This window comes from Gallus gallus, chromosome 10, assembly GCF_016699485.2.
Source record: "Gallus gallus isolate bGalGal1 chromosome 10, bGalGal1.mat.broiler.GRCg7b, whole genome shotgun sequence".
NCBI classification, from domain to species: Eukaryota; Metazoa; Chordata; class Aves; order Galliformes; family Phasianidae; genus Gallus; species Gallus gallus.
Window position 1 is genome coordinate 10682090 of NC_052541.1, and position 12478 is coordinate 10694567.

Here is a 12478-nt window from a genome sequence, read left to right on the forward strand (position 1 = left end):
GGGGGTTGACAGTTTAAACTAGACTCTCGGTGGTGGATCTTTTTGGTACTTTGTCAGTATTGAATTTGGGGTCTGTAAAAGTTTTAGGAGCATGACTACTCAAAGGTAAGCATTCCAATCCAGGGCAGCCACTCAGCAATGCTTCCCATAAGAATTCCTAAATAACGTTTTCATCCTACTATTCTCTCTCAAAAAAAAAAAAAACTTTTTGAAAGTGTGCAAAGTTGCCTGTATTAACGATTTTGGGGCTCTACTTCATAGAAACTCCTAATGAAGCATTTAGAATTAGCTGAACTAATGACATTCACATTGCCTCTTTTTGCTCATACTGGTTTCTGTTTTGTGTACAGCCCTTGGCTCACACAGGACCATAATAAAGCGGGACACCACCAGAAGGATTTCCTTATGCTTTTCTGCAGGAGCCCTCAGACAGCTTCTGGACGGCCCCTGGTCCTGCTGAGCATCCCTCTCTGCCCCGTGTGACGGAGATCCCAGTTCTCCTGTGTTGTGGGGTCTCAAATGCAGTCTGTGCGTATTACTTTACTCACAGTTAAGCTACTCGCTAGACTGAAATTATGCACGTGTAGATTTCACAGATGATGGCTTTACCTCGCATCCTAGCAGCTTTTTGCGGCACTGTGAAGGTAAGCCCGGGCAGGGCCCACGGGAAGGAGGCGGCTCCCAACTCCTCCGCGGGGGCGGGAACGTGTGAGGGGAGGCGGAGTCCCACCGCGCGCTCGTGCTCCGCTGCGGCGCATGCGCGGGAAACGCTGTGGCAGTGCCTTCCGCGGGGCTTGGCGGCGTGCCGCCGGCTGTGGGTGAGTAAGGAGCGGGCCGCCATGGAGCCGGCGCCCCTCAAGCTGCTCCCTCCGGACCCCGGGGATGAGGGCACGCAGCGGTGCAGGCTGGGCCCTGCCGCCCTCTCTTCGCTGGGGGTCAGGCTGGGCGCTCCGCTGCGGATCTCCCTGCCCGCCGGGTGCTGTCTGTGCACGGCGTGGCCGCGGCCGGACCTGGCTGACGGGTACGTGCAGGCGGACCCGGCCTGTAGCACCGGGCTGACGGCGGCGGAGCTGCGCGGGCTGACGCTGAGTCCCGGCCTCCTGCAGCCGCTGTCCTCCCGCCGCCTGCGGGGAGCGGCCGTGCGCGCAGTGCTGCGGGGCGGCGCGCCCAGGCGGGCCGCGGGGCTGCAGGAGGCGGTCCGGGACCTGCTGACCAACGTCTACGTTTCCCCTCACTACGTTGTTACCGTTGGCCCTAATGTCCGCGCTCCCGTGCTGCACGTTGAAATCCTCTCCGTAGACCCCGTGACAGAGGAAGCCGGACTGATAACCCCTCAGACGAGCGTAACGATTAAAGAGGTGATCACGTTAGAACGGTACAGGCTTTTAACGGAAGACACGGCAAAAATTCCCGTGGCGGGGCTGGACGATGTGGGAGAGTCTCTGAAGGAAATGGTCGACCTGCCGTTCCGTTTCCCACGGACGTTTAAGAAGCTGGGGCTCTCCGTCCCCAATGGGGTGCTGCTGGTCGGCCCTCCGGGAGTGGGGAAAACGCTGCTGGTGAAGGCAGTGGCAAGAGAGGCGGGTGCGTATCTGCTGTGCATCAGCGGCCCTGCGCTGTACGGCTCCAGGCCAGGGGAAAGCGAAGAGAATTTGCGAAGCGTCTTTGAAAAGGGCAGGGAAATGTCCTGTGAGGGCCCGACTGTTCTGTTTATTGATGAGATCGATGCTCTGTGCCCAAAGCGAGGGAGCTCTAACAGTGCTCCTGAGGATCGCCTTGTTGCTCAGTTGCTAACACTGCTGGATGGTGTTGGTCGTAAGGATAGGATGGTCGTCGTGGCAGCGACAAACAGGCCTGACGCCTTGGATCCTGCACTGAGAAGACCGGGCAGGTTTGACAGAGAAGTAAGCAGGCATTCCTATCCATTTTAGTCCTCTTTTCTCTTTCTGTTTAGGGGAGGTGGTAAGGGGATGGTTAATAAAGATGAGCCCCCAGTTCACATAGTCAACCTTGAAGGTGCTTTTCCTTTTGGCTTGTATTTTACATAATGTGTTTGATTAAATAAACCTGTTTTGATATCTAATTCAGCCTTTGTGAACAAGAAATAATAACCTTATTGCTCAGATGTTTCTATTACCTTAAGACAGGATTTGATGGACAGTAACTCATAGTGTCCTATGAACAACTGACTATACAACAACTATTCACTTGGAAAGTAGGTGTAAATTAAAGATGCTTTAAATACATGTAATCTATAAACTGTTAAGTTTCTCCTAAATTCCTTGGTTGCAATGTAAGTATGTATAAATCTTCGGAAGTTGTTTTAAGGTGGAGACAAATTTGCTTGGCCAGGTCTGCAAAATGAGAGGAATATGGCAAAGTAACTACTTAAAATTTATCTTCTTTGGATTAGGTTATTATTGGGACACCAACGCTTACACAGAGGAGATCCATCCTGCAGATGCTCACCTGTAGTATGCCCATTTCTACGGACATTGATTTGGTTAAACTGGCAGAAATGACAACTGGGTATGTTGGAGCTGACCTTACAGCGCTCTGCAGAGAAGCTGCTATGCAGGCTGTGTTCCACAGCTCTTTGGTATGGTTGCAAATCAATCAAGAGGAAAGTCATGATTATTATATAACACCCTTTCTCTGTTAGCACGTAGTTTTACTTGAGGATTTGAACAAGATGAAGAATTCAGAAGTTAGAACACTGGAGGAAAAAAAAAAGTGCTATAAATGTAAGCCTGCTGTTTCACTAGTCCTGTGAAGTTCCTGTCTTGAAAGTAAATTTTCTTCCTTGCAGATGAAAGGTTTTGCAGAAAGTTTTTCTATATACACATCTTTTTGTGAATGTGTGAAGCAGAGTTCTAGGGTTTTATTTGGCATGCTAAAATAACATTCACCAAAGCTCTTCTTTGAAGTTTTTAGCAATTTAAAATTCTGTTTCTTAATAACTGCGAATTGCAGCTGGGCTGTCACATAAATGTGTAACTAACAGTGAAAATGTACCATTTGGATTGTATGATTGGATATAACGTTAAGTAATAAATACAAGGCATACCATTGCACAGTGTGCAGGAGTTTAATTTCTCAGATACTGTGGGGTTTTTTGTTATTCTATCTATGCTGACTTCTACAAGAATTGTGAGGAATGTTTGCCATTGAGTGGAAATCTTAAGCCATATCTGCAAAATGTCCTGAGTGTTGGCATCTACAGGGAACCCTCTATCTTCTTTCCAGTAGAAAAATGAGAATATTGCTTTTCTAGAACATCCATCTCCTCCTGCTACCATAAGCAGATTGAAAATAATAATTTGAGCCTGGTATCCTAGAAAGAAAGAGGTGGGCAAATGAAAATAATGAACAAGTAGATGGGTTGTTTGCCATGAGAACTACAAGCTCCTTGATAAAGTATATCACAGAACTTCTGTTATTGCATCTGTAGTTTAGTATTGGCACTTTCAGTCTGTTTGAGAGTCATGAATATTAAGACCTTTCTGATTATTAAGAGAATTTAGGAGTTTGTGTGTAGTAACCCTGAATTAGCATCTGTTTGACTAAGTTGGAGCTGTGATTTAGGGAGAAAAATGTATTCTCTAGAATACTCATGTCTGATGAAGTTTTTTTCCTTACAACAACTTGCCATGAAGAGAATATATTCTGCCTTGTTACATCTGTTTATGCACTGTTGGAGCTTGTTAGGGCAGGAATTTCATTGATTATGGTTGCCTTTGGCCTTTTGTGAAGTGTTTTGCATGCTAATAAAGCGTTATAAATTGTGATGTAAAAATGTTGTAATACACCTTGTTTTCCTTCAGGATTCAGCTGAAGTGCTGATTAACATGGCAGATTTCCAAGAAGCTTTTAAAAAAATTCAGCCATCCTCTTTTCGAAGTGCAATTGGACTCAAAGAGTGTAAACCCATCACTTGGGAGCAGATTGGTGGTCTTGAAGATGTGAAGTTGAAGTTAAAACAGGTAATGTGTAAATGCATTTAGATCAGGAGACAGTTTCTGATGACCTATCCTCCAAGATGTTCTGTATGCTACAGAAATGCTTCATCTTGCAGATTACATGGTTTTACATTTTAAGCATTATTTTCTACTGCATTAAATTGTTACAGTGCTTGTCATTTAGCATCACAAGATAAGAGCAGCAAGCATAATACAATGGAATAATTAGTGTGCTTCTCAGTAGCTGGTAAACTCTGCAGCAGTTCATTTCTGAATGTATAGCCAGAGGTGGCTCTTGTATATCATCCTTCAAGAATTGCCTTTTATTGTTTGAGACTGAGAGAGAAGTTCCAGAAGGGTGGCTACCTGTGCTTTCTACCTAGGAGGACTAAATTAGCATTCTGTGTTGCTTTCAAATGTATGCACTGAAGAGTGAGCTATTGTGCTCAGCCTTTTAATTGGTTGCCTTTGATCTTCAGTTCTGTTACTGAGAATTGCATCCCTTGTTTGTGTATTGGCAGAGTGTGGAGTGGCCCATGAAATTTCCTCAGGCATTTGCAAGGATGGGCCTGGCTCGTCCAAAGGGTGTTCTTCTCTATGGACCATCAGGGTGTGCGAAAACCACACTGGTGAAGGCTGTGGCCACCAGTTGTCACTGTTCCTTTCTCTCTGTAAGTGGTGCTGAACTATTCTCACCTTACGTTGGAGATTCAGAGAAGATTTTATCTCAGGTACAATTTTCAATTTGTTTAAGGTGTAGAGATTATTTTTGCTTGATTTTTTTTTTGTAAGTTAGGTCAACATTTTGCTCTTGGAAAAATGATAGTTAACACTCCTACCTGGTTATGAAATCGATAGCTAACTTATAGTTCCCCATCTATATAGAGAGAGATATGAACAGGAAGTCTAGCCTTAAAATGATGCCAGTTTTAAGCTTTGAAAATATTTCTACCCTTTCGTTTTCATTTCACTTCAGAACTTAATTCAGAAGCAGAGTTTGTCTGTAGTGAATGGAAGCTGGAATGGCTCTTTGAATAAAAGTATCTTTTTTTGTGTGAATAAATTTAAGTCCATGTCACTAAGTAAAAATAAGACTGTATGTAAACCAGTGGTTTCACTCTATCTGAAAGAACATGTGCATTAACACTTTATTTTAAAAATCCAAAACACAGGTGTTTCGCCAAGCGAGAGCAAATACTCCAGCAATAATATTCCTGGATGAAATTGATTCTATCCTGGGATCTCGGTCGCACAGTAAAAGTGGCCATGGTGTCTCAGAGCGGGTGCTGTCTGTTCTTCTCAATGAGCTGGATGGTGTTGGGCTGAAAGTCACAGAAAGAAGAGGAAATAAACTACAGCTTGAAGGGAGATGTGAAGAACTAAGTGATGAGGAAAGACAGGTATTGATGTTCCCTTTTCTGTATAGTATGAATAAGTGCAGCCCAGGTGTTCAAAAGCTTGAATTGTTGTCATTCATGCTTTTAAACTTAAAATCCTCAATGTTAAAAAGATGCTATTCTACTTCATTGTCATTTCTGATTTTTATAAAATACTGTATGAAGGCTGCTCACAGTTCTTATAAAACTGTTCCTCAATGACACTGAACAAAATACCCACATTGGCTCGTGGACAGAAATAGCTGGTGTACGTTGTCACAAAAATCATCTTGCTTGACATAAGTTCTTCTTTTAGACTGTGTCATTTTTGCTGTTCGATAGGTTCGTTTTTCATCTCGAGGAAAGTAAAGTACTGATACCGAAAGGAAGATAATTACATGCTGAGATGCATTTTCTGTTCTCTCTCCCCCTTCTGTCACTAATAGTTAACAAATGTGTTAACCTATCTCTGTCTTAACTGTGTTGCCCTAATGTCTTCATACCATCTCTTTACTCAGCTGGAGTTTCAGGAGACTTTGAGCAGAGATTTCATGGTAGTTGCTGCAACAAATAGACCAGATATGCTGGATGATGCCTTACTGCGCCCTGGAAGATTAGACAGAGTGATCTATGTTCCACCTCCAGATCTAAAGGTGATGTATCACAAATCCATATGTGGCGTTAAATGGAGAGAGGAAAATTGCCAGCATACTTTCTTTTAAGAATAGAAAGAACATAATCTAATAATGTGTATCAAAATTGAGGGATGACTCACTGGAGATGAGTTACCAAACTCAAGGTATGTGAGGAAGGGAGTGATTATATTTCTAATTTAAATACCAGTAACATTTGAACTGATTATGTAGATGCACTACTCAGAGGAAATAGACAACAGTCTGAAATATATCTATTTACAAAAACAAACTGTGGGAAGTATCATAAGTTGGCTGTCCTTTCTTCACATCTTTATTGTTCCCTGTAAATGTTCAGTGGTACAAATGTTTGTCCTGAGCTTCCCTCCCCACCCTAAAAAAGAGATGACCCAAAGCAGACTGCGTATGGAATCATCATATCTAAAGTAGTCTATTTTCATGAAGTAGTAACTGTGAATACTAGACATGAATTAGATGACAGAGTAAATATTATCTCTACTAATAATACTTTATTTACTCTTTCACCAAAAACATGGTAATTCTGTTTTTGTGTTGTTCTGTATTTTCCTTAGTTCTAACATTAGATCTTGAACTGTTCTGGAGTGGGAGTAATTGTTTGGTTTGGTTTTCTCATTGCTATCTGCCACCTCACAGGGAAGGCTTTCCATTTTGAAAATCTGCACAGAAAAAATTCCATTAGATACTGATGTGTCACTGCAAGATATAGCAGCCCTAACAGACCTCTTCTCTGGAGCTGACATTGAGAATCTGTGCAAGGAGGTAAGAAATATTTGTGGTTCATCTGTGAAATAAACTATAAATATGGCTTTTCAGTGGCAAAAGGAGAACTCATGCATATTACCAAGCTATTTGTAGTACAGTTTATTCCACAGTTGAAAAGGGGAAGAGAATGAGTAAAACAGGAGCAGCAAGTAAAAGTTCTTTCTTAAGAAAAAAAGCCCAATCAGTATAAAGGCTTTCTCTGATTTCCAGGCAGAAGTAAATTATCCCACTGGTAGAAGCAGTTATACTGCCTTCTGTATCACATGGCCTTTCTAATTAATGCTCAGATCCAGGGAAGTTGTATTGCATGTACTGCAAAGCAACAGTGGCATTTCTAGCTGAAAGCAGCACGTATTATCAAGGAAGAAAATCTAAAAGTGATTAAGGATATGTTGTCACTTTCAGACAATGAAAGTAAAGGTGGGGCATACTCTAATCTGATCTGTCGTAAGTACCATAAGTTGGACAATGCTGTTTTCATATGGTTTGTCTAAAATTTGGTTTTGTGTAACATTAGAATTACTTGCAGTAACTTCTGTGCAACTTAAAGCTGTGAAGCACTTACAATATTTTCTTTCTTTTTTTAAAGGCTGCTTTGCTGGCATTGCAGGAGAATGGACTTGAAGCGACTGCTGTAAAACATGGACATTTTGTGAAATCCCTGGAGACTGTAAAGCCATCTTTAAGCATGAAAGACTTGGAATTTTATGAGAAAATCTATAGTCAAGAATTAACCACTTGAGTCATAAAGGGATCATGCGCCCTGAGTGCTACTTAATATATCACAGGGAAAGATTTGCAGTCTCTTATGTCTTTTCTGCTTTTTCATACTGTATTTATTGCCATTTGCAGTTTGTATGCAATACAGTAAAAGTTGACTTTTGAAAGATCTGTGGTGTCAGTGGTTGCTGGGCCTGGGCTGCCAGAGGCTGAAATAGGTGATTGAGACACAGTAAGTACTGCAGAACAGCACTGTTCTACTGCAGCTTCCCTCATTCTGATTACAAACACGGGCACGACAGCAATGTGAAGTCCAAAAGCTAGAAAAGCTTTCCCCAGTTGAGGTGGGAGAGAGTTCCCATGCAGTGCAGAGGGCAAAGTGCTTTAGATGGGAGTGCTTAAAATTCAGCACCGGGAAAAGGGTGAGGGTGCGGATTAAGCATCTGTCGTTGCAGCTGGGGCAGAGGGTCAGCCCTTTGCGCTCTCGGGCCTATAGATGTGTTTCAGCCCGGAGCAGGAACGCGTTTGGAGGAGAGCAGTATCGCAACCGTGTCCCGCCGTGCCTCGCCCTCGCCGCCCGCCAGGGGGCGCAAGCGCCGTTTGCCCCGCGCCGCGGGCGGGTGCGGGCTGTGGGCTGCGGGTGCTGTGCGTGTGGGCGGCGCCGCGCGTATCCACCGCGTATATATAGGGCGCAGAGCGCGCTGCCCCCACCGCTGCCCCGTAGAGTGCTGCCCGTCCCGCCAGGTAGCGGGGTGCCGTGCCCGCTCGGGGGCTCGCAGTGCCGAGGAACGGTGCGCTAACGGGACTATCTGTCGCAGGTCCGCAGGCAGGATGAGCGCGAGCTTCTTCCAGCTGCTGAGAACGAAAAAAGAAGTGAGTGTGCCCGGCGGCTCCGCTCGGGGCTGCTGCTGTGCGTGGCATCGCGGTGCGGGGAGAGCGGGGGACGGGAATGCAGCGGGCGTCGCTTCTGCGTTCCCGGTAACCGCTCCGGGCGGCTCACCTCTCCCTTTGGTGTCTTTCAGCTCATCCCCCTGTTTGGAGTCGTGTCCTCCGCCGCCGTTGGGGCTGTTGCTTTTTCAGTCTATTCCCTCTTCAGCAAATCCGACGTGATGTAAGCGAACGCTGCTGCTGGAGCAGCCCGGCGCTGCCCCGATCCCTGCTTTGCGGGAAGAGTCAAAAGTCCGAGCCGAGTTTCAGAGCACCGGGAACGCTAAAGTTACCTGCCCGTTGTAAACGCTGAACAAGTTGGCTCGTTTAGACTAAAGTGAATGGTTTCTCAGCTTCGAATAGGTCACGTTTTTTCTGCGCTTTAGGTGTGATTGGCTTTAGATGTTCCCACGAAGGGACGCTGAGGGCTCAGGGATGCGGGCAGGCAGGCTGGTGCGGCTGCACAGCGTGTGATGCTGTGTGCTCCCTGTGAGTTAGTGCTCCGATGGCTGCGCCGTGCCTTGCGGCCAAGCGCTGTGCTCCTACAGCTCGTGGGAAAATGTCTGCTTACTCTAAAGTGACAGAAACGAACATCTTTAGCCACCAGGGTTAAAATCCCCTTCTTATTTGAGCCTTTATTCGCTTTTGATTCTCAGCTTTCTTGCCTTAAGATGGCACGTTATGCTTGAACCAGATTGGGTGTTTGGTGCTCTGGAAGCCACAAGGAAAACAAGCATAATTGATTCCCATCCAGCACTGAAAAGAGAAATTCCCAAAGCTGTATAGATGTGCTTCAGGGAACTGCTTACCTACAGGAATAGCTGTGCTGATCATAGATTGCTCATACAGGAAAAGCAGATGTAAGTTCACAGCCTAAAACACGGTGCCTCTTTGCTTTATCTTCTCTTAAAGCATTAACAAGAGTGGCAATCCGGAGCCATGGGAAACCATTGATCCTACCCGGCCTCAGAAGGTAATTAACACAAATAATTGTGCCAATGGTGTGTATTTCCAACACAAGGAATACGCTTAAATAACTGTGTAAGAGCCAGGAAAATATTAATAAGAAAAGAAAAAATGAAGCTGGCGCTTGTTTAAAAGGGGAGCTAATCGTGTAATGAATCTCCCTGCATTATTTAAAGAGGGGAATTCGGGTATTTCATTCTGGGCCTGCTTGGTGGTGTTGGCCCATAGCTGCTTCTCCCCCCGTTCCACTGCTAACAGTGGATGTATGGGCACAGAGGAAATGCTGGTTATACTCTCTTGGTATTTCAAGAGAATTACAAAATTGACCAAGGGTGCTTTTGAGTACTGCAGCTGTAAGGAAAAACATCTTAGTTCAGCAGAGCACATTGGGTGATGGGGAAAATAAGGTTATCTGGGGGTAATAGTTGAGTTCCTTGTTTGTTTCATATCAGGGTGATTCTGCTCAACTGATTATTGATATCATGTCCCTTGTTACTTTTGATTACTTTTAATAGGCTAATGTAAAGCTATTAGAAATCCTTCATTGATAAACTGATCTGATATTGCAGGAGGGAAGACTAACATCTTACTGAGAGCGAATTGAATACCGGGGTTTTGCTGATTTCTTTCATGTTTTCCTTTTAATTTCTTCCAGCTCTTAACAATCCATCAGAAATGGAAACCTATCGAAGAGTTGGAAAGTGTCAAAAAGCTTACGAAGTGACAAGTTTCTGTTGCCTCTAAAGGTACTCTATGAATCTAGTGGAATCACTTCTGCACAAACTTGACTACTGAAATCAGTGTGCGGAAATGCTTCTGCTACATTTTTAGGGTCTCCCTCCATTTTTTGGGCTCTGGATGAGGAGTTGCATGTTGCCTTAGAAGTTGGCATACAACATCCACTTAGTCCAAAAATCTGTGTCAAAGCTCATTTTCAGCAGGCTTTTGCCATCAGATGTTGAACATTCGGATGGTAATTGAATATGGAAAAAGTTTTCGCGCTTTTTACAATAGAATTTTGGAGTTTGTTTTCTCAAAGTTAATACTGTAGTTTTATCATAATAAAATCTGTTTAACATTTTGCAACATTCTGTGTACATTCCATACATGGAGACTACCCATAAGCTCTTCTAAACTAGTATTCCTGCTTTGCTCCCTCTTTATCCTATGCTTTTATATTGTATGTGTACTGTATACAGACCAAATAGTCATAGTAGCCAGAAGATGTCTATGTATGGCAGCATAAGTTGCCCCAAATACACTTGCATTTATTCCCTACATTAGGTGCAGTGACAATTTAAGTCAAAGTTAAGGTTCTGCTGCTGATACTAGAACTTACATGCGCACTCAGCTTAGACTACCAAGGAGTCTAATAGATGAGTTAAGGCTGTATTTAGGAACGCAGGGTGAAAACATAACTTCAGCACTGCTCAAAGGGAATTAAAAATGAGAGAGTTTGTTACATTTAAATATTGTTCCTGCTTAAGCTTTTAAAAAGTTACTAGAATTAGAAAATTTACATTATCCAAAACTACTTTAGATGTTAATTTCTTCATCTTCTGCTTGGTAGTTCGCATGCAAACTTGATTTTACTGCATAGCTAGCAGGGTTTCTTTTTTAACATTTAGGTATAAGCTATGAGGGACTTCTTCAACAAAGAGAAAGTGAAAGAGATTAAAAGTAGGAATGACTCTTTATAGAGACGCTTCCTCTTTTAAACGTCTGTTTTCTGATAGATTGGCTAAGGAAATGGTGCAACAGGCAGATCCTCACCAAGCTGGTGAGGGCATAACTGCATCAAGTGGTAGAACGGACCTTTCCTGAGTACTTTCTGTAGGTAGCCCATTCCATGCAGTTTCACACGCATGACAAAGTTTCTTCTACTCTGGATGATAAGAATGCACGTTACTGGCTGAGAGGAAGGAAGAAAACTGAAACAAATTAATTTGAAGAAGCCCCTCCTCAAGTGAGTAATAGTGAAGCTCCTGCTGGAGGTTATTCTGCTGCAGCAAACACCTAACACGTCAGCAGCCCGGCTTCGGAGGATTTATGTTTTCTTAAAGGTATATTTGGTGCTGAGAAGAAAACATTAAAATGTTATTTATCCCACTTGTGCTAAGTTGCAGCATAAAAATTGAACAAGTAAGTATGACTCAGCAGCATTTGGGGGTGATAGGAATTACAGGACTTCAGAGTACAAGCTTGGCTTTCATTTTAGGGAATGACGCAGTGAGATAAATTGGGTGGTATGTAAGCACAAAAACCCTGTTCTCTGGGGAATACAACTTGCAAGCATTTAAACAGAACTATTGCAGACTATTTTCTGTAAGTTATGTGTATTTCCATGTTTTGCTTGTCTGTATCAATCCAAAAACATACTGTGCTGTGCTCTGAGTTGATACGTGAATTAAATGAGTTCGTCCTCCAGTAAATCACTGGTATGGTCTTTGAATGCCATTGTTTCTTTCGACCTAAGTACCTTCACTCACCCTCTCCAGTACTTTTCCAGCTTCCACATACATTACAAAGTTTCATTATAATAGTCACTGGCTTGTTTGATTTTGTTGATTATGGATTAAAACCATTTGAAATCATTATAATCCATATGGTTATGCTCTTCTAGCTGCAGCTGGCTGATAGTTATTACAGCCTGTTTGTAAATAGTTTCCTGGAAGTACAGAAGGTTTACATGCAAACTGAATAAATGTTCCCCCTGAAAGCGGAAGTTTGATGTAACTTTGTAAATAAAACAGTAAGTCCGTGAGTTCAAACCATCAGAAGAAACTTATAACAAATATTAAAAATACCTTCTTTCGTAAAGCAGTAACACACAGCAGAACCTGGGTGCCGGTGTCTGTTCTGGGATCTGAAGCAGGCTTTATGAAATGCCAGCTTTTCCAGGCTTCTATAACATTACCTTTTTATTGTAGGAGTCCTTCTTAAATTCCTAATCTGTATTTCACTTACTCCATCCCAGCCCATCACTGTCATATCTACTTTTTTTCTGAGTTAATAAGAGAGCTAGGGCCTGAGAAGGACAATACATGCTTGCCAACCTCCTTTTAGCATCTCCCCTTTTTCCAGCTTATCTGAT

General features: G+C 43.3%; 2 protein-coding genes and 1 non-coding gene across 4 annotated transcripts; all 3 read left to right on the forward strand.

Moving 5' to 3' along the window:
* Positions 1 to 584: 584 nt before the first annotated feature.
* SPATA5L1 (spermatogenesis associated 5 like 1) lies at positions 585 to 7660 on the forward strand. Its single transcript, XM_040706762.2, has 8 exons — positions 585 to 1904; positions 2414 to 2599; positions 3825 to 3983; positions 4481 to 4690; positions 5132 to 5359; positions 5854 to 5988; positions 6643 to 6768; positions 7361 to 7660. The coding sequence occupies exons 1-8, from the start codon at positions 597 to 599 to the stop codon at positions 7511 to 7513; spliced, it is 2505 nt and encodes an 834-aa protein (XP_040562696.1). The 5' UTR covers positions 585 to 596; the 3' UTR covers positions 7514 to 7660.
* A 543-nt stretch (positions 7661 to 8203) lies between these two features.
* Positions 8204 to 11816, forward strand: C10H15ORF48 (chromosome 10 open reading frame, human C15orf48). Of its 2 annotated transcripts, NM_001389558.2 has the most exons (5): positions 8204 to 8235; positions 8310 to 8364; positions 8514 to 8602; positions 9331 to 9391; positions 10040 to 11816. In NM_001389558.2, exons 2-5 carry the CDS (start codon positions 8323 to 8325, stop codon positions 10106 to 10108), a joined length of 261 nt encoding a protein of 86 aa, NP_001376487.2. In that variant the 5' UTR covers positions 8204 to 8235; positions 8310 to 8322; the 3' UTR covers positions 10109 to 11816. The 2 variants fall into 2 exon arrangements, with proteins under 2 accessions (NP_001376487.2, NP_001376486.2); NM_001389557.2 differs by having other exon boundaries at positions 8204 to 8364.
* On the forward strand, positions 10141 to 10210 carry MIR147-1 (microRNA 147-1). The gene has a single exon (NR_031544.1). It is a non-coding gene; the product is annotated as a microRNA 147-1 (primary transcript).
* Positions 11817 to 12478: the final 662 nt, after the last annotated feature.